The sequence below is a fragment of the Strigops habroptila genome, chromosome 18, assembly GCF_004027225.2.
Source record: "Strigops habroptila isolate Jane chromosome 18, bStrHab1.2.pri, whole genome shotgun sequence".
NCBI lineage: Eukaryota > Metazoa > Chordata > Aves > Psittaciformes > Psittacidae > Strigops > Strigops habroptila.
The window spans coordinates 550,963-576,853 of record NC_044294.2 but is presented as its reverse complement, the minus strand read 5'-3'; the positions used below and the strand labels follow the sequence as shown (position 1 = coordinate 576,853).

Below are 25,891 nucleotides of genomic sequence, written 5' to 3'. Positions count from 1 at the left end.
TCAGCCCGTTGCCTGGGGCGTGTTGTTTTGCTCTGGAAAAGCATATGCTTAAATGAGTTACCTTGAATGATGATGCGGCCCTGGTAGGTGTCTCTCCCTTTGATGTTTTCAGCCTCACACTCATAAGTGCCTTCATCCTCAAAGCCAACATCCTGGATCTGCAAGAGGGGCTCACTGCCGATCCATTTGGAGGCCTGAGAGCCATCCAGCTTCCTCCACTTTATCCGAGGAACAGGGCTATGGAAAAGTAAATCTGGTGACTGGTAGCACTTGCTGCAGTACAGCACACTCAGTCCCCACTTAGCCACCCAGGTCCCATCCCAGCTGGGCCTTGGCCAGCAGGACAGATGGCTTTAGCCAGTTCCCCCTTCTGTTCCCCCTCCCTCTCTGGTCTCCAATAGACCCATTGAAGAGATGGGTTGTTGAAGTTGCAGGTTTTGCCAGACCCTCCCCTTCCTGAGCAATACAGACGCTGCACTCACTTTCCAAAGGCAAAACACTCCAGTGTCACCATCTGCCCAGCCAGGGCGTAGGTGTCTGCAGGAAACCTGGCTTTTATGCTGGGAGCATACTGCCTGGCATCTGTGGAAAGGAAAGCACCGTTGAGGAGTTCAGGATGACTCTAAAACAGCACATGTGAGGTCTTAAAGGGCAGAGGTACTCGTAAGCTCTGCTGCTTTCCAAAGCCTTTGTGTGGTTGGAGAAGGCAACAGAGGCTGAGTTTAATTTTCTTTTCAAAACAGCTCTTACTAAAGACTCTCCAAATCTCTTTACAACATCTCATAGAATCACAGCCTGGTTTGGGTTGGAAGGGACCTCAAAGATCAGCCAGTTGGAACCCCCTGCCATGGGGTTTCACTAGACCAGGCTGCTCCAAGCTCCATCCAACCTGGCCTCAGGGCTATTCCTCTTTCATTTCCTACCTGTTTACTCCCTTTGCCCTGCCCAAGAGGTCTCTTTAGCTGCTCCTCTGCAAGGTTACCAAAGGCAGAGGAGTTTGAGGGATCTGTGAGCCTTGTGCCATGTCTCTTGAAGACAGAAACCCCACTGATGGGGTTTGTAGGCACACAAACAGTGAGACCTGGAGAGAGGGCTGCTTCCCCCAGGCAGTTAATACATCTGTAAGCTCCTAAACTCCCCTGAGAGGCTGTTGTTGCCCTGTGGAGTGTTTTGCCCAGTCCCTTTAGGATCATCCAAGAGCACTGACCCTCTGCGGCGAGGCTGAGGCGGGAGAACTTGCTGAACACGCTCTTGGTGATGAAGTCGATGTGGCTGGTGGCAAAGCAGGAATAGTTCCCCAGGTCAGAAGCCTCTGTCTTGGCAATGTAAAGGTTTCCTGTGGTCTGAGAGACAAAACGCCTTCCATCGGCTGGGATGAAATTGGGAAACTCATTCAGGAGCCATCGATAGGATAAGCCTGTGGGGAAAAGGAACAAAGCGCACCAGTGGCCTGTGTCCTCTTGAGAGGGACTAAACCCAGCTTGATGTCTTCTTAGCCCAAGTTGGTCCTTGGATGGTGCTTGTTTTCTCCATGTGATAAGCCCTGCCTCTGTCTTGTTGCTTTACAGAGCCTGAATTGAACCCAGATTCACTTCCCTAGAATTCCCAAGGCAAAGCACAGCGTGCTTCACCTGGCTGGGAGTCCCCTGCTCTGGTGTATCTCTCCACCAGCAGTGCTGCTAGTCCCTGCTGGAGGTGATGCTTACCTGGGTAGTGGGGAGGGGGGCTGCAGGCGAACATCACTCCCCAGCCTTCCGTGATCTTCACCGGGTCACGCTCCTCTGCAGAGAATTCCTGCAAAACTAAACATGGAAAGTCAAACCCGTCCATGGGTGAAGGAAACAGCCGGAGCAATGGCTGTGTTTGATCCCCCCCTCCATGGGCTGCTCTGCTCAGTGGTTGTACAGGGGGAGATCCAAAACTACTACTGACTTTCTCCGCAGTGCATCCACTTTCTACTGCACCTCCATGGTAATGGGAAGTGCCCAGGGATGATGTTGGGTATCGTGCATGGAAGAGCTTCTCTCCAACCTTTGTTAATGCGAGCAGGGGGCTCAGTGTACCCCGGTTTATGTGGCTACAGTTCATTTACCTTGTGGAGACAAACTTACAGCCAAAGCGTAGGGAGGCTTCCCTGCTCACCACCGTGCCCCTGGAATTAGATGCCACGCACTGGTAGGAGCCAGCATCCTTGGCTTTCACTGGGTTGCTTATCACTAGGTCGCCTGCAACCAGCCGGTAGCGGGAATCTGGCTCCATCTTTATCTCTGTGCCATTCATCTTCCACCTGCCAAGAGGAATGTAAAGAGTGAGAGCGGTATAAACCATGGAATCATGGAATGGGTTGCGTTGGAATCTCCCCTCTGGCAGGTTAAAGCCATTCCCCCTTGTCCTGTCCCTACAGGCCCTTGTCCAAAATCCTCATTGCAGCTCTCGTGGTGCCTGGTGCAGGCTGTGCTTGTTTGGTGGGATTTGGGTTAGGTTGAGCCTGTGCCCTGGGAGGGATGGCGCATCCCATGTGGATGAGGAGGCTGGCTCCCATGTTAGTGGTTTTTCCGTGATGGTTGTGCCCCAGTCCTGGTGCAAGGAGATCTCACCTGTAGGTCGCAGGGGGACTGGCTCTGGCTCGGCAGGACAGGGTGACTTTCTCTTCTGCTGAGCCTTCAGGGAAGAGGGTGTGCACTGGCTGCTCTTCAAACACTGGCCCATAGTTCCTTGTGCTACTCTGTGCTTGGCACCACACTGCAAGGAGGGAAGAAAAGCTCAGCTCCATTTAGCTGTTTCTAAACTTGTCATTTTCCGTTCTGTAGCGTGTCCCTGCCAGCGCCAGAACCAAAGAAGAGCAACACGAAAATCACAACCCATATGTCAGCCCAGCCCCAGCCATGGCTCTGGGCAGATAACGTGCATTTCCCACTGAGCATCTCACACCATCTCTGCTGTGACAGAGGGACCAGATGGGCCTGAAGACGTGCAGATGAAGGAGATCTGACATGTGCCTCTTGCAAACCCGTGCACAGAGACTGGAGCTGGGAGTCCCTGGATGCCCTCCTTGTCCCTGCAGTGAGGACATGCTGGTTCCCCTCTGTCTGTACAAACTGTGGCTGGTTGGTTCCTGTGAAATCCTCTCCAGGACACTGCCTCCCTGCAGATCCCCTCCACCCCTGTGTCTGCAGCATCATCAGCTCTCAACAACTCAAACCTGCTGCTTGCTGGGGTGCAAACCAGCGCTGCTGGTAGCAGTTCTGCTGTTCAACTAATGGGGTGAGCTTGAAGCTTCCTTTGTAGTGTTCAGACACAGGTTTGGTTCTGGGTATGGCTCAGGCATAGGCACAAGAGGAACATAAGAACCTGCCTTCTCCTGCGCTGTGTCACCTTTGGCGTGGTGATGATGTTTCACTGGAACCAGCTATCCACAGCGTGTGACTGTGCATCTCAGATGTGTGACAAGTGCTGGCAGACCCCCTTCCACATAGGCTGTATGGAAATGAGTGTGCAGATAAGGAAGAACAAAGCAGAAGCTGCCTGGAAATCCCTCACTGCAGGAGCAGCTACTGGGATAATGATCACCAGGAAGTCTGCTCCCTCCCTGGCGCCGTGTCCCTTAGCAGGGATGGGGCCACCTCAAGGCAGTGAGCTTCCAGCACGGTCCCCCTCTGCCTCTGGAGTGAGAAGCTTAGCGAGCTCCAGGATCCTTCCATGTTTTATATTTGAATTAATAACTGTCTTCAAGCTGCCATGCCAACCAGCAATCTGCTTCCTTCCCCACAGCACACAGCATGGTCACTAGTTAAATTAAGTGACTCCAGTCAGTGTGATGTTTTATGCAAGAGCAACTTCCAGCAGGGAACGGCCAGCTCAGCTCTGCTGGGCTCGGGGGAAGCAGCCCTTTACCTGTAGCTCCTGGGGTGCAGCTCATGTTCCGGCTGCTCTTGCATGTGGAGATGAGGGTGGGATGGGAGCTAATTGGCTCCATGGGTTTGGAGCAGCTGCTCCTTGTGTCCGAGTATCAGGCAATTACCAGGCCCTTGGTGCCGGCAGCAGGGATGTGCTGCTGCTGCAAGGGAGCTGCATCAGGCAGGGACCCGATGGTGCCACTGTCACACAGGGGACAGTGACTGTAGCCTGTGTCTGATAATTTGGGAGAAGAGAAAAGCAGCATCTTCAGTGTCATATTCCCTCCAAATCCGTGTGGGTGCCACTTCCCTTCTAGACCAGTTCCATTCACAAAGGAGAAGAGTGTGTAAGCTAGAAATCTCCTGTCAGCAGTGGCTGTGCTGAGCAAGTCTAAAGGAAATAACTCTGCTGACCAGCAGGTAAAGTAATCATGACTTAATAGAGAATTAATAAGAAAGGAGGGTGTTAATTGTGTTCTGATAGATGGTAGTGAATGGATTAAGGTTGAAACACTTTTCTTTTTGAGATTCATAGTGTATGGGAAGTAATTTCTATGTCTTTAACAATTACAATATATATTATTAACACTCACATGCTGCTTCTAATGGGATGCTCTTTCCCATTCCAGCCACATTACATTAACAGTCCCCTCTGTTTCCACCCAGAGTCTGCACCCCGTTGCTACCCGCTGCTGTCCCCGTCTCTCTGCCAAGGTTATGGACTACAACTGTCAGGCATTGATTTTCTCTAATGTAATCAATGCCAGGAGTTTGGGTGAGGTTTTACTGCAGTTCCAAGGTGTCTGCTTGGTGGCGAGGGTGAAATGCCTGGATTTCACTCCTTAAGCAGAACACCAGCTAAAGTCATCATTCAACAGTTACAAGATGAGGATATGGTTGGAACTAGGAACTGAGAGCAAAGCAGAGGGGATAAATCTCAGTTCCTCTGAGGCTGAGATTTATTATCATTCTTAATGTTACCAAAACCTGGGGCTCCATCATTTGGATAGAGAGCAGAAGACAAACACAAACTAAAGGTCTTTAAACAAGCAAGCCAAATCTGCAGGAAGCAGAATGACCTTGCCTTATGCAGCTCTACTTTGTGTTAAAATCCAGCTAAGAGAGCAGAAAGGATGGTAAATATGCTGCTGTGCCTCTCTAGAACAACATTGGTTAGTAGGGAAAGTAAATGTTAACACCAGAATAAATAGGAATAGGTGAAAGTGGAAATTGAAAGTTGGAAAACCGGGCTGGAGACTTCACATAGCTCTTGAGGAGTGAGTTGTGCTGCTGGATGGGAGAGAAAAGAGCTGTATCCTGAAAGGACAGCGCAGTTTCTGGGTGATTGTGCAATATTATTAGGATGTGGAATATGCTGGAAGCCAGACCTGGAAAGCCCAGGTGTCCAGGAAGCTGCTTTCCCTTTGTGCTGAGCTTTGGAGAGCGGGAAGTGATGAATGTCTGAGCTGAATGTTGTCCAAGTCGTGTTCCAGTTTCCGAGGACAGCAGGAGCAACCCTTTGCTGGCACGCAGGGAGCTCCAGAGCACTGACCACAGCCTGGAGCCTTGGCACACGAGGGAGCTGAGCAATTAATTGCTGTTGTAGGAAAGCTGAACACAGACACATGTGCCCCAAATCAAAGTTGTTCTTTTTAAAGTGCAGCTCTCGAAGGAGCACGGGGTTATTTTTAACGAGAAGCTTTCTGAGGAACAAAGGGACAGGCTGTGCCTGGCCTTGGATTTCAAGATTTTCCAGGGCTTTTACTGGAATGGGGGGGTTTCAGCCATTCCTGACAGCCTTGTTCATGAGAGACTCATCTCTGTGCACTTCATGAGCTTTAAACCTTTACATACTGCTGGGAAGTCACCCCAGGGAGGGGGGGTGTTGCCAAGCCAGCTTCCCAGCCTGGAGCTGACAGCCCAGACCTGGAGGTTTTGGGTCTCCATCCACTCTGGAGTGGTTCCTTGAGCCATATCTATAGCTGGTCCCTCACTCATGTTCCCAGTGAGGATTTCTCTGTGTCCCAGCTGGCTCCTGAGATCCATTCCATCATCAGCCAAAGGTTGAGATAAAACAACCCTCATGGGCTTTCCACTGAGTCATTTTCTGTGGGCTCAGCTTGGACAGGGAGCAAGTTGCATGAACTCAGCTGGTTAATGGGAGAACCCGATTCCATCCTCCTGCCTCGACCAGATTTGGGTCACACCAATTGCCAAACAGGCTAATTGCATCCCAATGTAGGGCAGCCACCCCTCCCTCTGCCTCCTCGGGGACCCGGAGAACATTAAAAGGTAATTAGATATTTATAAGGACAGGCGAGCAGCCTCTGCCCGGGATGATGAATTACCTTGAAGACATTATCTGAGTCTCAGTGGTCTGAAATGAAACATCTCCCTGCTGAAAAGGGACCTTCCGAGTGCAGCCTGAGACTCCCCAGGATGCAGAAATGGTCCCTGATGAATGGGGGAATCTTTGCAGTCAGGGAATGGCCAAAAAGGCATCCTTAGGAAAGAAGTGGGAGGCAAAGTGGCTTCGCCACGAGTGAGTCCTGCTGGCAGGAGGACATTCCTCCTTGTCCCAAGGTGAGCACAGCCCAGCTGCAAGAGACACTGCTCCTGCCAAGGTATTGCCTGAGGTTCTGCATCTCCTGCACTCCCCCTAAATTTGAATTGAGAAAGGAGGAGGCTTGTGTCTCAATCCCTCTCGTTTTCCTTGAGTGGAACAAAAGGAAGTTGGACAAAGCTGCATAAACCACCAGAGAATTGGGCTTGAGCATCACAGAGCACGGAGAAGTGCATCCTGGACGAGCAATGACCATTGCACGCCCTGGGTGGCTCCTGCTTGGCATCTCCAGCAGCCCCTTGGCTTCTCCTGTGGAAACCTCCGGGATGGGACAGGGATGTGAGGGGCTGCACTTACCCAGAAAGGTGATGGCAGTGAGGGATGTGCAGACAAATCCAGCGGCGCTTCCCATCCTGCGCCTCCAGCCGGGTTAGGGCTGAGCCTCTTGTGTGTGCGTGGGGATGGTGGCCCTGAGGGAGACACAGACACAGGAGTTAGAATCATAGAATCATGGAATGGTTTGTGTTGGAAAGGACCTTAAAGCTCCTCCAGTTCCAACCCCCTGCCACGGGCAGGGACACCTTCCACTAGAGCAGGTTGCTCCAAGCCCCTGTGTCCAACCTGGCCTTGAACACTGCCAGGGATGGGGCAGCCACAGCTTCTTCTGGGCACCCTGTGCCAGCGCCTCAGCACCCTCACAGGGAAGAGCTTCTGCCTTATCTCCAACCTGAACTTCCCCTGTTTCAGTTTAGACCCATCACCCCTTGTCCTACCACCACAGTCCCTGATGCAGAGTCCCTCTCCAACATCCTTGTAGCCCCCTTCAGACCCTGGAAGCTGCTCTGAGGTCTCCACGCAGCTTCTCTTCTCCAGGCTGAACAGCCCCAATGTTCTCAGCCTGGCTCCAGCTCCTGATCATCCTTGTGGCCTCCTCTGGACTTTCTCCAGCAGCTCCATGCCCTTAAGTTGGGGACACCAGCACTGCACACAGTGCTGCAAGGGGGGTCTCACCAGAGCAGAGCAGAGCAGAGGGGCAGGATCACCTCCCTCGACCTGCTGCTCACACTCCTACTGCTGCAGCCCAGCACACAGGCGGTTTCTGGGCTCAAGCACACACTGATGGCTCATGTTGTTTCTCATTGACCAACACCCCCAAGTCCTTCTCAGGGCTGCTCTGAATCACTTCTCCACCCAGCCTGTAGCTGTGCCCTGAATTGCCCCGACCCAGCAGTTATCTGCAGCATTCCAGTGGCTCTGCTCCAGGGTCCAGCATCCAGCTGCTCAACCCTGTTGGCCACAGGCCCGGGGTGAGAGTCACACGGGGGCAAACATCCAGAGGAACACACAGGGGTTTGAAGGAGCTCTTTTTCTTTCCAACATGACAGATCTGCTTGGGAATTGTTGTTCCTCCTCCCTCCCTATCCGATATCCTTCCCGCCTCACAAATAATGCTTCCTTCCCAGCAGTCCTTAGTAAAACCAAAGCCAGAAGCTCACAGGGTTTGGGGGGAAAGAAATCATTTGTTCCCATTATTTTGGGAAAAAGGCATCTTTAGTTCCAACTCTTCAGGCAGGGAGTGACCATTTTTGTGTGTCATCCAGCCCCGAGTCCCCTGTTCCGGAGGGGGCTCAGCACCATGCAATGCACCCAGTGAAGCGGCTGTGCAGGGCTGGGTCATTTCCTGCTCTTCTACTAAGTTTAATGCATGTGAAGAGTTAATGAAGGGAGTGCCGAGGCATTTCCTGGTGCCCTGAGGCACGTTAGGAGGTGGAGCAGTGATTACCCCCCTCTGGCTTCCAAAAAGAAGAAAACCCAAACAAAAACCGCGGAGCTGGTTGTGCAGAGCCTGGTCCCGACGCTCTCCTGGCTAAACCCACCATGGGACCAATCCAGCACACACTGCTCTTCCCTTGAACTCCAGGAGGGATGTCGGGATGGGTTTTTCCCCGCTCTCTTTGTTTTTGCTGTGGAGATAAAGCACCGAGGCACAGCCCCATGTTCCCAGCGCACACACCCCAGCGAGCGGCTGCCAAGAGCCGGGCTGTGAGCGCAGCTTCTCCCTCTGCTCCAGCTGGTGCCGCTTCCCCTCCTCTCCCTGCCCATCTGCCCATGCAGGCAGCGCTGCTCCCGACCCCCCCGAGCAGGGATTAGCTCCTTATCCTGTGGGATGCAGCCCCCTGCACATGGCTGCTTAAAACCCCCCCGTGTCCTGCTCATTAATAGCAGCTCTTGAAATGCACCTGAGCAAACAGTGATAGTCCCGTGTTTGCTTCTCATCGTGCTGCTGGGGAGCCCTGCATGGGTGGAAAAGCCACTCAGCCTCTCTGTGTCCACAGCCAAAAGGGAAGATGTTCATAGAATCCCAGCCTGGTTTGTGTTGAAGGGAGCTTAAAGCTCATCCAGCTCCAACCCCCTGCCACGGGCAGGGACACCTTCCACTAGAGCAGGTTGCTCCAAGCCCCTGTGTCCAACCTGGCCTTGAACGCTGCCAGGGATGGGGCAGCCACAGCTTCTCTGGGCACCCTGTGCCAGCGCCTCAGCACCCTCACAGGGAAGAGCTTCTACCTAAGAGCTCATCTCTTCTCTTTCAGAGGTCTTTTCATTTGCTGCCAACAGTTGAAAGGGAGGAGACCCCATCCCACATCCTTGATTTTCACCTTGCTTGGGTCGGAGGGCTGGATCCCAGCCTCCTGGCACAACACTGGGAGCAGAGCGCATCCTGCCTGCCCTCCGTTGCTCATTCCCTGGTTGAACACTTATCTGAGAGCCCCTTAAATGAGGCTGGTGCTTCATTGTGCTGTGTGGCCGGGGAAGGAGGGACCCTGCCATAAAGGGGGCTGAGTTACAGGTGACACAGGGACAAAGGATGTGAGATGCGCTGACATGAACGTGGCTCCACGCTCCTCGCTCCAGCAGCACTGAAGTGACTCAGTCACATGAAATCACTTGATGTCAATGAGAATCATGCCCCAAATGGTGTCCTGAACCCACGGCCTTTCAGCTAACACTGCCTCATTGTTCCCCTGCCTTCAGCCCCTGCCTGCTTCTCTCTCGTGTGTCTTGTGCTCCCGTTGTAAGCACTTTGGGACAAGGACCAGCTTTTAGCCTGCTCTGTTTTGCAGGCAGCGCTGTGCTGTGGGCTCACACTGCACTGATTAATGAGTTGACTCTTCCAAGTCTCTGCAGTTTGGTTTCTTCACCAGCGTGTTCCAATGCCCAGTGTTGGGAAAGGCAGAGAGCATCGAAGCTGTTCCTACACCCAGTGGCAGCTAAAAGAGTCTTGCTCCATCCCCGCCAGCCCCTTTTCTGAGGCTGAGTCCTCACCCTGTGGGACTCTGGTCACTTTTCCTCAGCTTCTCTGGGCAACCTCAGCCCAGCTTTAACTCCTGTATAAAAGCCTTGGGAATGTGCTAGCCAGGGTATGCTCCAGGTCCAGTGAACACAGGAGAGAGGAACAGTGATTCGCACAAGTGCTGACACTGTATTAGTTCGCAATTGGAGACTGGATGAAATAATCCTCTCGGATCCTGTTTTGTGTGTTCCTGATTGTCTTATCACCTAAGTGCCATGATCAAATTGTGCCCGAGGGCCTGACATTGCGAGATGACACCTGGGATGTGCTGGGATCCCGGAGGCACCTTAAAAGCCATGACCCTGAGCCCTGGATCCTGCACCCGACCCTCAGCTTCTCCACAGTGTGGTTGTGTGCTTTGTATCTGATATTTCGACCTACTCTCCACCCTTAATTAGAAGAGGGCCCATGGGAACTTGTTCTTTCTCCTCTTCATGGGCTATTTTGACAGTCACTCAAGAGCCTTCTGTTGTACTGAAAGGGGATCTGTCATCTCTGCTAATGGATGCTGTCATTAATACTTCCAGTAGCAAGGGAGGCATGGGCATGCTCGAAACTGCCTGCATTAGCCCTTTCCTCTGGAGCCCCTGGACCTGGGAGGGATCCATTATCATGGAAGCAGAGTTAAAGAGCTACAGAGAGATTCTGAGCCTCTGGGAGAGGAGATGCTGCCTCGTCCAGCTCCGGTTCTGGCTGTGGAGCAGCGTCCTGTGGAGGAGGTGACTCCAGCAGGACTCTGGGCATGCAGGGGCCAGGAATGGCTTTTGGTAGGAGATGGGCTTTACCAAAAGGTGACATGGCCAGAACAGGCCAAGTGCTTCTGTTACCAGGACAAATGAGTGTAACTCAATCTCCTGTGGTTAGGTGATGAGATGAGTGTTCATATAATGCTGCAGCATTCCTTAGGGAAGGATGCTGAGGGTGGGGGATGCAAGAGTGCTGTGAGTGTCCCTTATCTTCAGGATCATTGCTAAGGCTGGAAAGGATGTGCTTTTGATGGTTGCTGCATTTTGTCTTGTAAAACCCTTTCAAGTTGAGGTACATTTTGTCCAGCCCCGGAACAGTGTGTTTCAGTGCCTGGCACATGGTTCTGTTGTATCTGTCCTCTTGTAAAACAGCCTGTGCTCAGAGGAGACTGATTTAGATACAGACTCTGCACTGAGCCTTTTCTGAGCTTTTCTGGGTTCAGGTCTGTTGGTGGCTCCACGACCTGGTGTAGGGGAGTGCTGTGGGCACTGCTTGCTGGCTTTGGTCCCTGTCCCAGCTGCAGCAGGGCTGTGTCCCATAAACATCTGGGACACATGAAATCAATGGCTTTAAACTGAAAGGAGAGAGATTGAGATGGGATTTTAGGGGGTTGGAACTGGATGAGCTTTAAGGTCCCTTCCAACCCAAGCCATTCCAGGATTCCATGACAGAGAGGGGAGGAGCAGAGCTGTGCCCCGGTGCGCTCAGGGATGCTGGAGCAGGATGCTCAGGGCAGATGGTGCTCACAGCCGGGGCTGGAGCTGGGGCCCTGCTGTCCAGATCCATTTGTTCCTGCCCAGTGGGCTGAGGCATTCCCACAAAGCTGGGACGTGCTCTGCACCCACAGCACCCACAGCACCGTGTGTCCTGCCTGCGGGAAGGCACAGGGAGCACCTCTAGCCCTGGTGGGGTGGGTTAAAGCACGTTTTCAGTCTCTCTGTCTGTCCTTGCTGCTGCTTCTGCACTTGGGCCATGCCGGCATTGGGCAGGGGAGATGCAGTGCCGTGGCTGTGATGTTCAACAGCCCGGCTTAGGGACAAGGGAGATGGGCTGGGGCAGAGGGTCTGAGCACTGGGATGGGAGGAAAGCCACCAAGCAGGGAACCAGAAGCTTCCCCAGGCTCCATCAGTGCTGATGCTGAGCCCCGGTGCTGGTGCCTCTGCCCTGGCCCCTGCCCCAGGTGTGGGCAATGACAATCGGCCCTCGTTAGTATAATTGCAGGCAGAGGGGGCTCTGCCCTCACAGCTCAGTGCAGGGATGGGAGCGTGTGCTGCAGAGAGGTAAAGGGGAACAAAGGGGGATATGTGGTTAATTTGGGGGTGTTTGAGCATCCGGAGGAGGAGGGTGGGAGCTGTGGTGTGGCAGGGCCCTGTGTGGAGGTGGTGGGAGCAGGGGTTTCTGTTGGCATGGCTGGGAAGGGTGGCCTGAGCCCCTTTGGGACTCCTGTCCCTGTGTACTGGCCCTCTCTGGTTCTCTGTGTGGTCTGTTGCAAGCTTGGTGGGTGCTGCAGACCTTTGTGTCCCTGTCCCCTTGCATCCTGCCTGCCTCTGGGAGCTGCTGGCTGGAATACATTGTGCTCTAGGGAAGGCAGGCAGCAGGATGCCACTCTGGGGGTAGTGCACTGTGTGAAGCTGCTTTGCTTGCTCCTAGAGGAGAAGTGGGCTGCATTTGCTGGGGCTGAGGCTGGTCCTGTTGCTTCCTGTTGAGTGGGCTTGGTGCTGCAGCCCAATTTGTGAGCCTGGGGATGCTGCAGGGTTTGCAGTGAGAGCAAACCAGGTTGTATCTGGAGCAGTTCTGAATTGCCATGGCCATGTAACAGGGCACTGGTTGTGTGCTTAATACCCCCAACCCTTGGTGTGCTGCCTGCTGGGGGAGGAAAGGCTTTGGGCATCCCTTGCTCTGGGCTCTGAGACCAGCTGGGGAGGGGATGTGTGCTCTGTGCCAGCCCCACGGCTGCACTGCTGTGTCTTATCAGTCACTGATTGTTTCAATTGCAAAGGAACTGGCTTGATAAGGGTCCGTATTTGAACTTCTGCCTCAGAGCTCATCTCAGTCTCCCCTCTGGCAGGTTAAAGCCATTCCCCTTGTCCTGTCCCTACAGGCCCTTGTCCAAAGCCCCTCTCCAGGTTTCCTGGAGCCCCTTTAGGCACTGGAGCTGCTCTAAGGTCTCCCCTTCAGGAGCCTTCTCTTCTCCAGGCTGCCCCAGCCCAGCTCTCTCAGCCTGGCTCCAGAGCAGAGCTGCTCCAGCACTCTGGAATGCCATCGGGACCAGCACAGCATGTTAGAGAGCAAAGGAGACCAACAGAAACAGGCTGGAGACCTTCCCAGCAGGCTCTGCCCCGGGGCAGAGGGGATGGAGGAAGCTTTGCTCAGGAGCGGCTGTCCCTGTGTGCTGCCTGGCTGCTGAGCACACACCCGGTGTTGGACCGGGGCTGCCAGCACGCAGCTCCTAACCTCTCCCTGAAGGCTTGTTTCAGTGCCTGAGTCGATAGCAGCTGGAAGGATGCTGAAAGCCTTTGAAAACAGGGCCACAAGGGGCTCCAGTTCAGCACCGGGGTGTTTGAGAGGTGATGTGTGCCTGACATCCGTGTTTAGAGGTGCTAAAGTTCCAAATACTGAGCCCTTCTTACAGACCCTCCCCTGCAGTTCTCTCCCAGCACAGCTGAGCACAACCTTCCAACCTCCCTGCCTGGGAATGTGGGTTGTTACCCTGGAGCTGCACAGGAGGGGATGCTGAGACAGGCAGGAGGGATGGGAAGTGAGTCAGGGTCTGGCTGTACACGCTGCTACTGTCTCCCCAGAATAAAACTCCAAACTCAAGCTTCCCATTGCAGGTTTTCCCTTCCTCTTGCAGCACAGCTCCATGCACTGAGCATGCACTGAACCCCGGGACAGCCACAGCACTGTCAGCCTCCCAAACCCACCCACTTTGTGCTATTAGTGCTACCGTGGTGTCAGCAGCAGAACCTCTTTGATGTGGCACTGGTATAAATAGCTCCCTACCTGCGATGGAGCTGGGCTCCATCCCCTCCTCTGGTACATCACTTGGCAGGAGCCAGGCCTGGGAAGAGGCTGTAGTGAGGGAAACCAAGTGCAGAGCTTGGGGAATGTGTTGTATGGGGAAGCCCGAACATCTGGCTGCCCAGTTTGTGTTGCTGGGTCCATGCATGGCACCAGGCATCTGCCCCAGCCCCATAGAGCTCCTCAGCTCTTGCCTTGGCCCCACTGCACCTCTGGGTGCTGAGATACTGGGGAGATGCAGTATCCCCATGTAGAAAGAACCTTGGTGGAGCAGTGCTAAATTGCTCTCCCTCCTAGGAGCAGGGTAGGGTATCCCCTGCAATCATGATGTATTTATTGTGCTGCTTGGAAGGCACCATCCCTGTGTTCAACCTTTGTTAAAGTGGGGTTAGTATTCAGTCTCCCAATAGTGCCAAGCAAAAACCAGCACAAACCAGATCCTCTTCCTTCCTCCTGCTGTGGGCTCCCTGCTTTATGGCTCCCTGGTGCAGGACTGATAGCTCTACATGCTGGACAATAAATAATACATGGAATAAGGTAGGACCTGGGCTGCTGGGGGGGTTGGGCTCAGTGTTCCGCAACTGGCTGTGGGTGGGAATAGCTCTCGTGTGCTCCCTTGGGACATCTCCCCTGTTGCCACGTTGCACGTCTCTCTGCTAAGCTCCAGGATGCTCCAACTGCATTGTGGCAATGGGACCAAGAGTGAGTGTTGTGGCAGAGGAAACGTTGTGGGCCCAAGGAAAGAGCTTTTGTGTAGTTTGAGCACACTTGATTTCCTTGTCTGCTGGGACCTGTTCCCTCTCAACAGCTCCACAAGCACCCAAAGACATCTAGTGTGAGGAATAGACAGACAGTGTCTAGAAAGAGCCTGATGCAGCCTATCACAACAGGTTTCAATAATGTTTCTTCCCTTCCATCTATGTGTTTTTGACTCTTAAAGCACTCTAAGGCACTTCTCTGGCTGCTTTGTGCATCTCTGAAAGCCCGTGGTCAATGCTGGGGTTTCCTGTGTGGCAGATTTATGTGGCCACACTGCGAGCTGTCCTGGTGCGAGGGGATGTGTGCAGCGATGTGGTCCCATTACTGCAGAGCCCTGGGCTTACAGGGTTGCCATCAGCCCATCCCCAAACCTCCATGGATGCGTGGTTCCTCGTCCCTGGAAAGCAGAGCTGGTAGTGCATGAGATTGATTTAGGAAGGAGGGAGATGTGCCTCTGGCTGTAGAATAACTACAGGCAGTGCTGTGTTAAGCCAGTCCCCATGAGATGGAGTTAAACCTGTTCTGAGCAGGAGGGCAATGCTTTGGGCTGCTGAGCCCTGTGGCCACTGAGCCCAGCGCTTGCTGGCTCCTGAGGTTCCTGGGGAGCTGTTGGGATGCTCCATTGGGATGCAATGCTTTCTAGGTAACTGTGTGGGTTTGCTTCATGCCCAGCACCTTCAAGGAGAGCGATCTCAGAAGGTCAGGGTGGTGGCATGGACATTGCACACAAAGTCCTTTGGGGCTGCTGACGGCACTGAGAAACCTGGGAGGTGTCTGCCCCTCACTGGGTCCGTGGCTTTCCATGGATTATCTGGACTTTGAACACGCACAAAGCATGCAGGTGGCTGAACATCCAGGCTGGGTGTTAATGCACGTGAGCTGTCCCCACGTGGCTGAGCAGACCCTCCATGCACTGCGTTTGTGTGCGTGGGGAAACCCCTCCCTAGTGACACGGTGGAGTTTCTGCCTTTTGGGATCTGCTTGTGGTAAATCTGCAGAGCAAATGACACAGGCCATTAAATTCTCTGCAGAGGGTTTGAGTGACAGGAGTCGTGGTTGCTCAGTTTGAGAGTAACTGAGCAGGTGATGGAGAGGAGCGTGAGCATCCCTTTGTCTCGCTGCGCTCGTGCTCCAGGGAGCGGCTGGGCACGATGGGACCCTCTTGCTTTCTGCTCTCTTCAGTCTTGGCTAATTCTAATCTACCTCTGGGAAGTGCAGTTATCTCTAGAAAGTTTGGGACCTGCTGCTTTCCCAAAGCAAGTGGCTCCTGGGGTTGGTGGTGTTGCTGGGGGGTGCGCTTGGTACCAAATAGATGGCCTGGAGAGGTTCATGTGTGGATGCAAACCTGCTCCTAAATCTTGTGCAAGAGCCTGTGCTTCAGATTTGTGCCCTTGGAGGCGGCCTGGGAGGAGCAAGAGCTGTTCCGGGGGTCAGGCTGAAGCCTTGGGCTGGGCTTGCTCCCGGCTCTGGGATCGAGAGGCTGCTGCTTCCCATCCTCAAAGCAACTAGTGTTTCCTTAGAGTGACAATCCCTTATGAATACTCCCCGCTCCAGCCAGAAGAACACTGCTGAGCTGCAGGCCTGGGGGAGTCCGTGGGTCAGTGTGGGTGAGATGCAAAGGGACGAGGGAGCTCGGGAAGTTTTAGAATGTGGGAATGCATCCACCCTGGGAAGAGCGGAGCCGCTGCCTCCTGCTGCTGCCCATCCCAACACTGGGGCCTAGGGTGGGCAAGTGCTTGTCTGTGGCTTTGCACTGAGCCCTTCCGGCTCCCCAGAGCCTCCCTGCAAACCCCAGCCAGCCTCAGGCACAGGAACACCCCCTCCACGTGCCCGGAGCAGCCCCATCTCCCACCCCTTACCCCAGATCTGCCCTCGCAGTGGGGTGCATAGAGAGGGGACTTGGGATACCAGCGTCTTCCTCCCTGCAGAGGAAGCTCTGGGGCTGCTCTGGGCTCTGCCCCCCCATGCTTGAGATGCTGAAGTAGTCTTGTGCATTAAAAGCTCTATGAGGCCGCCCCCGGCGCCACATTCGAGATGCCCAACACCCCCGGGCTCTCCAAGTGCTTCCAGCCAGAAAGCACCAGGAAAAGCCTGTCAGTAATAAATAACACGGATATTCCCAGACTTATTCCATAAGAGACATTTCTGCTGCCACAAGTGACACGGCGTGGCCCCCCCCTTCCTCCCATCCCCACCCCAGCGCAGGCAGAGCCTGCATCGCAAACCCATCGCGACAGCACAAGCCCAAAGCAACCCCCTGCTCCTGCCTCCCCATCGCTGCCGGAGGCGAGCGGGGTCGGGCAGGTTCCCTCTGGCCGGGGCAGAGCCGAGCGAGCCGGCTCCGGTGGATGGGGAACGGTGCCTCCAACCCGGAGGCTCTTTGGATGGAGGAAGGAGGGCGAAAGGCGCTTACCTTGTGCGGGGCGGGTGCGTGCGGCGGAGCCGGCGGCCGCGCTCAGAGGCAGTGCTCGGCTGGTGCTGCCCGAGTGTGGATGTGTGTGCCCGAAGCCACTGCAGCATCTCTGCATTAGGATGTGCTCCTCCCTCTCCTCCCTCCTTGCGTGCGCGCTCCCTCGCTCGCTGCCAACCACCGCGCCGGTCCCTGGAGAGGGGGGGTTTCTCCTCTGCCTTTACCTCACTTGCCACAGCCCAAGGGCCGGTCGGAGGCAGCATCGTGCGTAATTGATGCTGTTCCTCAGCCCCCTGCCTGCTGCTCCCGCCGCTCCCCTCAGAAGGCCCTTGTCTGTCTGTGCCCATCGCCGCGGGCTCCCCCCGTCCCTGGGGCTGGAGCAGGTGAAGCCCTGGGGGGGTCCGAGCCTGTGTCTGTGGGGGGGAGCAGGAAAGGGATTAGCCCCAGATGGGGGTGTCTCGGCAGGGGCACCCCCCCATGCAGTGTGTGTGTGTTGCCTTATATATGCACCCCCCGGTGCCTAAATACATCCATGTGTGTCTGTGCACCACGTAACCTGTGTTGGCAGTGCTCTGCAAACAGTCGCTGTGGCCCCTGTGAGGCTGCACCCAGAGCCCTTCCCAGTGAATATCTGTAGCCACGAGATCATAGAATCCTGGAATGGTTTGTATTGGAAAGGACCTTTCCAACCCCCTGCCACGGGCAGGGACACCTTCCACTAGAGCAGGTTGCTCCAAGCCCCTGTGTCCAACCTGGCCTTGAACACTGCCAGGGATGGGGCAGCCACAGCTTCTCTGGGCAGCCTGTGCCAGCGCCTCAGCACCCTCACAGGGAAGAGCTTCTGCCTCAGAGCTCATCTCAATCTCCCCTCTGGCAGGTTAAAGCCATTCCCCTTGGCCTGTCCTTACAGGCCCTCGTCCAAAGCTCCTCTCCAGGTTTCCTGTAGCCCCTTTAGGCACTGGAGCTGCTCTAAGGTCTCCCCTTAAGGAGCCTTCTCTTCTCCAGGGTGAACCTGTTGGTCATGCTGCAGGACACGGATGGTTTCTAGGCTGCAAACACACACTGATGGGTCATGGGGAGCTTCTCATCAACCAACACCTTTGCTGTTTTCTGGGTGCTGGGGGAGGTTTGCCTGGGTGGAGTGATGCTCTGGACTGTGACAGGGATGCTCCAGGACCTCCTCCATGGTACCTTGCATGATCTGAGCTTTGGAGGAAGGCAGTGCTGCCAATCCCATGGTTGCTAAGGGAGCTGATGTGGGAAGGGTCCTCATGGTGTGGGGCTTGTTGGTGGGCAGGTCGCTGCAGCAAGGTGGGAAGCAGATTTGGGAGCATTCCAGGAACCACCCTGCACTCTCCATCCCTCCCTGCTCCTGCCCAGACCTGTTACTGATGTAAGGAGATCAGTGGGCGCTGGGGCTGTCCACAGGTTAATGGCCTGCAATTACAGAGGAGTAATTAAAGCATTAGTATCTCTATTGATTGGCAGAACTCCAGCGGTTCAGACTCCTCCAGCAACTGGGTGCAGGCAGGAGGATGCCTGTGCTGGAGCAGAGCGTGTTGCTGGTCCCGTCTCTCTTCCCCTTGCTCAGCTTGCCTGTTCTCTGCTTCCTGCTGCTGTTTTGGGGTGAAATTGGGAGAAACTGGCCATAACCCTTCCCACAGACCTCATCTGGGTAGCAGGAGCTTTTGTTGGGCAGAAAGGAAGAGCAGGGCTGGAGCCTGACCCCCAGCTAAAGGACTAATGGAGGGAGACCCAAGAGAGGGAGGGGGACCTGCCCTCTGCCCCCTCTCCTCTGTCTTTGTGCTGTGAGCAGCTCTCTGAGGGTCTCTTGCAGGTGACAAGGGCATCGGTGGCCTCTTGGGTGTTCCTCATGGTGCAGACACGTATTGAGACCACAGTGATGGTAGCTGGGGGAGGAAGCAGCCCTGAAAGGGCTCCCTTGGATGGCTCTTAGCTGCAGTAATGGGCAAGAGGCTGGAGCTGCCTCTTGGAGGAGGAGGATGGGTAATTGGAATCAGTCTGTCTGCATTGATCCAGTACTGCTGCCCCACCAGGCGGGCAGAGGTCAGGGGAGATATGGGTGTCATTACTGTGCCATAAAAAGGGAGGAGTGCTAATGCATGTGTCTCCCCCCATATCGATTGCAAGGATGTGGATGGGTCCATTGTTGCTTGCTCCCGGATGCTAAAAATACTGTGTGTCCTATGGGAATGCTGGAAGGAGCTGCCTGTGCAGCCCTTCATGAGGCTGAGACCTTGAGCTGTGGGTGCTGGGAAATGGTGCCTTTGTGCTGGAGGGGTCCCTGGGCTCCGGGTAGCTTGAATTCCTGTATCCAGGGTCAAGTCAATTCCTTCATCCATCCTTAGGGCAGGGGCTGAGAGTTGCTCTATTGCTCTGGGCTCCTACAAGGGGCAAAAGGTGCTTTTTGTCTCTCTGCTGTTGAAGGAAGTGGTGGGGAGGGTGGATGGAGCCCCTGCTGCCGCACTGGAGGAGGCAGCACTAATGCTCTCATCCTATTAATGAGGGCTGCAGCAATTACATCTTCATTAGCCAGATAGACTCTGCTGGTTCCCCCCTTCCTTTAGCCCATTCCCAGCAAGGCTTTTCACCAGGGAGCCTCCGTTAAGAGCACTTCAGAGCCTCAGGGGCAGCGAAGGGCTGGGGAGTGCAGGATCGGCCCCAGGGAGGCATCACTCACTGCTGCGGGGATGTGTGGGTCAGGAGGGGGGAGCTGGGTTAGACCCTGCTGCTCCCGTGTGTTGCTTCAGCTTCTCGTGTGCTTCCAGAGGGTGTCCATGCTGCAGCCAGCCCTGGCAAGGGTGCAGAGCTGCTGTTTGCACATCTCAAGCATGCTTATCACAAGTATGTCCAGGTAACTGGGCACCCCTTGCTCCTTTGTGCCTCAGTTTCCCCACCTGGGAAGGATTCCATTGCCTGCACTGAGGCCTTGTTGGCCTCTGAGATGGTCAGTGAGGGCTTTGTGAGGAGCCCAGGTCACGGGGAGCAGATGGTGCTGCTCTGGGTGGTGGTTCTACTGCTACTTGTGGGCTGGCAGCCATGTGCAGGGATTTAAAGTGCTGTTGACAGCCAGGAGAGGTGTTAAACTCTCAGCACTCACTGGGCAGATGGACATCAGACAGGGCATGGGTTGAGTGTGCTCCATCCCCTTGGAGGATGGGCTCTCCTCCTGTGTTGGATGCCCTGTGTGGTGCTGCCAGCCCGGCGCTGCGCTGGCTCCTCACCTCCAAGGGTGATGTGCAGCGAGATGTGCTCGTGCTGCACCTCCAAACCTGCGCAAACACTCTCATCCCATTCACCTGGGATGCTTCCGATGGGCTTGTTCATCTGTGAGGGTGCTGAGGAGCTGGCACAGGGTGCCCAGAGAAGCTGTGGCTGCCCCATCCCTGGCAGTGTTCAAGGCCAGGTTGGACACAGGGGCTTGGAGCAACCTGCTCTAGTGGAAGGTGTCCCTGCCTGTGGCAGGGGGTTCGGACTGGAGGAGCTTTAAGCTCCCTTCAGCCCAAACCAGGCTGGGATTTGGGGAGCACTGGTGCTGGCTGTGGGTGAGCAGCAGCTCTTACCTTTTGCAAGCTGGCAGAGATGAATTACAGGCTTAGCTCGAGTTTTGAACAATGTTTTATTATATGTTTAGTGTTCTCTATACAAAAAAATCCAGTCTGTTCTTGTTTTACAGTGATTCAAAAAAAAATGGTATCTGAGTATTTTGGCCTTCGTTCATCTCATGCAGTCGGTTTATAAGTCCTTATATTAAACACTCTTTTTCCATAGTCCATAAATCATCTTGCTGTAAACTTGTTAATTTTACAGCCTCAGCTGTACATTTCTCATTGGAACAAGTGGGTTAACGCAGAGGTGGTGGGTTTTTTTGCTTTCAAAAAAGAAAAGGCAAATAAATACATAGAATACTTGAGAACAACCAGGAGGTTTTACAGAGAGGATGGATGGATCGCGAGATATTTACAAATTAAAGAGAAATGAAACAGCCCAATACTTCCCTTCTGATGTGAGCAGGAGGAACAAACACTGAGAACTCTGGACTGCAAAGGGAGGACTTTGCTCTGGGTTTGATGTGGGGTTTAGACTGGGTTGGACGACCAAAGCCCGATGCCCGCTTGTGAAGGACATGGAGAGACAGGCGCTGCTGGGCATGGGGAGCTACTGACACGTTGGGTTTTGTTAGGACCAGAGAAGCTTTGTTATTCTCGTTAATAAAACAGGTCTTAGTGCAAGAAATAGAACGTGGTCTCTTCTTTATTTTCCACAAGGTTTGCTTATTGCTTAACTGGCACGGGGTGCTGCTAGCACACATCAAGCCTGGTACGACGGACGGTGCACGTTGGACTCGCAGCTCTGCTGGGACCTGCGCGCTGAGGAGAGGTGCTGGGACTCGCCAAGACAGCCGGTGGCATGGATGGAGCAGTGCTGCATGCCAAGGTAAGGCACAGCAAGGGGCTCCAGTGGTGGCTGGTGCTGTGCACCCATCCTGCTCCCCCAGCGCGACACATAAGTGACTGTAACACATGGACTCGGGATCTGCAAGAAGGAAGTGCTGACAGGGGGCTGTTTTTGGGACATCATGACCAGATGCAGCATCACTTCAGGGAGAATAGGAGCAGCCTCAAGGTCGCATAAACACAGCAAGTGTCCTCTTGTGTCCCATACTTGTGCTTCTGTGGTTCATGGCACGTGCAGGGCTCCAAGCAGCCAAAGGTGCCGTGCTGGGGAGGCGCAGGCTGCGTCCCTGCGCTCGGATGCAGTTGGCAGAGTCTGGATTTTGTCTCTGGATGAGGTTTTGGCTCAGACTGTTTTAGAAACAGGCTCAAATTTGGAAGATGGGAGCTGGACCCAGACTGTGTTTTCCCCAGGTTGATTTTGAGCCTGTCTCTTCTTTGTTTGTTAAGTGTTGGTGCCTAATTTAAACCCTTTATGGAGATGTATCTTCTGGAAAAGGTGGTGTGTCCTGCTCCAGGGGGGCTGTGCAGATCCCAGAGAGGGATGGTCAACCCTGTGATGGAGGCTGATCCCTTAGGAGGGGTCCAGCCCTTGGAGCTGGTACAGATCCCTCCTGAGCATGCTGCTCACCCTGGAGGTTACGCTATAGGCAGCAGTGGAGGTGACTAGGCTGGAGAGGGACAGCTGGGGATGGAGAAGCAAAGCAGCTCTTATGGGGTGACACCAGGGACAGGCAGGCACGATCAGTGGCACAGAGCACACCCAGACAGAGGCGGTCCTCCTGCAGGGTCTCCATCCCTCTCCTAGTGCTCAATGGATGCTCACTCAGAAGCATGGCCACGATGCTCCTGTGGGGTGAATGCATTTTGGGGGTGGTGTGGGGTCACCCTGCAGTGGTTTTGGTGGTTGGAGCAAGCCAAGGGCTTTGCTCCCTGTGACGCAGTAACTGCGCATGCAAACATCTACTGAATCTTTAATAAAGGGAGTAAAAAAATGTGAAGCTCAGGATGAGTTTTGAACTTAGAATTCCCTTCAGGCTCCAGAACTGTGGGGGAAGTTTCAAAGAAATGTTGAAATTTTTACTACACCTTCTAATTTTGGAGTAATTTTTACAGTGAGCTAATGTTTGAGGCTACAGGTAACTTGCACTGAGCCCTTTGTTCCCCAGGTCCTCTGCAGACATCTCCTTCCTTTTCTGGTTACTTAAAGTAACGTGGTGGTAGGACTCTGTCACTGGTTTCGTGAGGCTTTTGGGGGCAAGGGCAGGACTGGCTGGGCTGAGGTCAGCTCCTTCCCTCCCGAGGCACGCAGTGCAAAGGGTGAAACCAATTCCAAAGAGAGGTTTGCTTAGGAAAATGGCGGTTAATGACAGGACAGAAACACAGGCTTTAATATAAATGGCACGTAATACAGATACATGACACAGACTGTCCTGCTTCCAGGAATGCCTGACCAATTCCTTGAGGTTTGGAGGTGTTGCATGGTAGCCAAGGGTCTTGTGGTCCCCGTTAGCGGTTGGTCCACAAAGCAGCGAGGATCTGATGTGCTGGGGGTGATGAAGATGCCCAGCTCCAGCAGTGGAGGCTTTTCCACGTCAGAGGCTGTAGTTTCTTTCTCTCCTCATTTCCACTGGTGCTTGGGCAAGATTTTACACCAACTCAACGTTGTAAGGACAGCCATAGGCTTGGGAAGTGGTTTGGCCTGGTGTGCTTGCTTAAAAACGGAATACAACTGCTGCATGTCCTGGGAATGGGCTGGGAGATGTCTCCTTAAACCAGATCAGTGGCGAGTGGCAGCGGTAGAAATTGGCTTGTCTCATGAATGCATCTACACTGATGGTAGCAGCGAGAGGCATGGCTCCTGCTCTGTAAGGTGACATGGATGGAGGACCCTGCAGATGGGTTCCTGTGTGGTGCCCTGGGGTAGCAGGAGCCCCCCTGGCTCTAGTGGGGGGGCTCTGCCTGTTAACACCAGCCTAACCCCTCCATGGCTCCTATGGTGTAGCTCCTTTGCTGTTGGGTTTGCATCCAGCCCTCTCCTGTTTGCTCTATGTGGTCCAGCCAGTGGTTGCTGCGCGGGTGCTGACTGGGTCCGGGCTCTTCCCTGAAGGGCAGGATAGTTGTGCCATTAGCAGCTTAAAGAATGTGGCAAAGTCCCATCTCAACAATCCCTATTAGTAGTATTCTTGTTAGCAGTATGTCTTCATAGCAAACCAGCTTGAAAGCTAAAAGAATTGCATTAATCCTGTTGCGTGTAATCCATTCTGCCGAACAAAAACACCCTCCTTGGAAAAAGAATGAAAGCAAAATCCATCTGAACATCGCTCGCCATCCATGAGGGAATCTGCTCTCTCTCAGCGAAGGTACCTTTGGTTTTCAAAAGTGCGGGAAGCAGGAGAATACACATGGCATTGGCCACTGAGGACGGTCTGTTACAAACTCTACCTTCTACAATGATCCGTGCGCTCTCCGCTGGGAGCTGCCCAGGCATCCATCCTACTCCTGCCGCTCTGGCGGCTCGAAGCCCATCGCGTTAGGGGCGCGTAAGCGGGAGGGGGGGGAAGAGGATCAGTTCATGAAACTTCACGGGAAGTCCGAAGCTGTGTAAGGCATGAGAAGGAGCACTCCTACCCGAGCTGCTTGTTACCGTGTGTTAATGGGTTAACATACATGGCGTGTTCTCTTGATATGTGAGTAAGACAGCGGAGGGGAGTCTGCTCCGGTGCTCGCTCCTGGAAGGGTCTCGCTCAGGTTGATTGATGGAGAGGGGGGGAAAGGCCACTGTCAGAGATGAGGAGGGGAATTTAGTGGAAAACACTGTCGAGCTGGCTCATCCCTGGTGCCGGGGGAAGGTGTGGACCTCGGGTCCTGCCTTTCTCCCTGGCTCCCAAAGGATGCACATCCCTGAACTGTGCAAGCTGCTGATCGGGAGCCGCGGGGGATCCTCCACCCAGTCCCTTGGGTGCTTCTCATCCTGACCTTTGATTCTATCTGGTTTTAAATAAGTGATTTCTGGTCCCCTCATCCTGTGTTAATACTGGTCCTGCTTCCACTTCCTCTTTGCTACATAAGATACATGGAGTTGCCTTTAAAAGAAAGCAGGCATGGTCCGGGGGAAGTTCCCCCCCCAATTTCTTACAAAGCAAAGACTAAACCCATGGTTTGCCTACAGTTACCCAGGCAAGCAATGCTGTTCTCCAGGGCCCGGAGGGTGAGCGGCACCTCGATGTCCTTCCACAAATCCCACAAGCTCTTCTGCAGCCTCTTGTCTCTGAGGATGCTCTGGAGCCCTGCGGGGTGGGGGGTGACCTCCCCGTGGGCTTTGCAGTGGGGATGGGTGGCAGAGCCTTAGCACCGATGTGAGTTACGGTGCCAAGGGAAGTGGTGGGAACCTGCCCTTCCCTGCATAGGTGCTGCTTGATCTGTTGGGAAGGAGGTGGTGGTGCTGACAGCTTGGGAGAGGCTGTGGGCAAGGTGCTGCTGTGAGGATGGACATCTCAGTCATACAGTGCCGTGGTGTCGCTACCCAAAGATCCACAGTTTTCCTCCTGTCGTGCATTTCTGCTGCTCTGCCCAGGCTCTGCTCACCCCTTTCCCCTCCCCAAACTCGCCTTCTGATTTCTTTCCCCCCTCCCCTCTTATCTGGAACCTTCCTGTAAAGATTAAAAAGAAGAATTGTGAACTCCCTCCCAAAAAGAACCAAAGGGGCCTCGGGGGGGGTGGGCCTGGGCAGCCGAGCCCACCACTTGTCCCTCACCAGGCTGGCTCAGGGTACTGGGACCAGCCCCGAAGCTGGGGTGCAGCTCGAGCATCCCGCTCCTCCAGCCCCTGTGGCTCAGCCCAGCTTTCAGCTACAGCTACAACCCATCCGCGCCCCGGGAGTCCTTGCTGTTTGCTTGTTTGCTAAGGATAAGATGGCATCAGCAGCCCCTGGGCTGCCTTTTGCTTGGGGTTTTAAACTTATTTTTCTTTTTTTTTTTTGTGTTTTTTCTTGTCATTGTTGGTTGCTTCATTCACACGTTGCTGTTGGAGGTGGCGGCGGCTGTTGTTTAACCCCCATCCACTACAAACACCTCCAGCTCTTTGTGGTTTCAGTGCATTGCGCTATGCCAACGAGTAGATAGCATTGACTGGGGAGGTGGCTTCCGAGCTCTCGTTGCCTTCAGTCTCCTCTTTGTCCTTCTTCACCGTGTACTGGCCGATAAAGGAGCCGTCCTCATTAAACTGCCCTTCTCCCCCCTCTCCATAGTCCACCAAGCTATCGTCACTCTCCTGCTGCTTTATCGTGCCGTCCAAGGAGGTCTGGCTGTTGGGCAGGGGCTTGTTGTCTTCATCGCTGGGTAGCAGAAGACAGACAGACACAGTTAAGGCTTGAGAACGGGGCTAAAAACCTCACCCAAGGTCTGGATATTCAAAAGATAGATCCAGTGTGCAAATATACTGACCAGAGCCCCAAGGTGTGGGGTGCTCTGTCTGCAGACAGTGAGTCATGGTGTGTCTGACACGTATGAAGGTTGGGAGACATCCTCCATGCAGGAGGAGTGCTGTGGTGGGTATTTCTGCAAGCCCAACCTTCACGGGTTTAGTTTATAGAAAGCAATTATCCTATATTACATACAATGCTTAGATCAGTCCAACTGGATGTACGTTCTAAATATCCTTTCCTTG

At 54.1% G+C, this 25,891-nt stretch overlaps 3 protein-coding genes across 15 annotated transcripts in view; 1 reads left to right on the top strand and 2 right to left on the bottom strand.

The window, feature by feature from the left end:
* Positions 1-3,842, top strand: part of RBBP5 (RB binding protein 5, histone lysine methyltransferase complex subunit) — a 33,706-nt gene extending 29,864 nt beyond the window's left edge. Inside the window, exon 14 of the mRNA XM_030473295.1 lies at positions 2,811-3,842. Coding sequence (XP_030329155.1) covers positions 2,811-2,920 — 110 coding nt within the window. The 3' untranslated portion in view covers positions 2,921-3,842. The remainder of the gene's footprint in view (positions 1-2,810) is intronic.
* The window catches only part of CNTN2 (contactin 2), a 28,897-nt gene extending 11,979 nt beyond the window's left edge, over positions 1-16,918 (bottom strand). Inside the window, exons 1-8 of the mRNA XM_030473290.1 lie at positions 16,752-16,918; positions 6,817-6,929; positions 2,598-2,742; positions 2,112-2,287; positions 1,707-1,802; positions 1,208-1,417; positions 483-582; positions 62-237 (exon numbers count right to left, since the gene is read on the bottom strand). Of these exons, the coding sequence (XP_030329150.1) occupies positions 62-237; positions 483-582; positions 1,208-1,417; positions 1,707-1,802; positions 2,112-2,287; positions 2,598-2,742; positions 6,817-6,871 (958 nt within the window). The 5' untranslated portion in view covers positions 6,872-6,929; positions 16,752-16,918. The remainder of the gene's footprint in view (positions 1-61; positions 238-482; positions 583-1,207; positions 1,418-1,706; positions 1,803-2,111; positions 2,288-2,597; positions 2,743-6,816; positions 6,930-16,751) is intronic.
* Positions 16,919-20,369: 3,451 nt separating this feature from the next.
* NFASC (neurofascin) overlaps positions 20,370-25,891 on the bottom strand; it is an 88,633-nt gene continuing 83,111 nt past the window's right edge. For all 13 annotated transcript variants that reach the window (XM_030473365.1, XM_030473351.1, XM_030473352.1 and 10 more), the window contains one exon: positions 20,370-25,559. In XM_030473365.1, the coding sequence (XP_030329225.1) occupies positions 25,328-25,559 (232 nt within the window). In that variant the 3' untranslated portion in view covers positions 20,370-25,327. The remainder of the gene's footprint in view (positions 25,560-25,891) is intronic.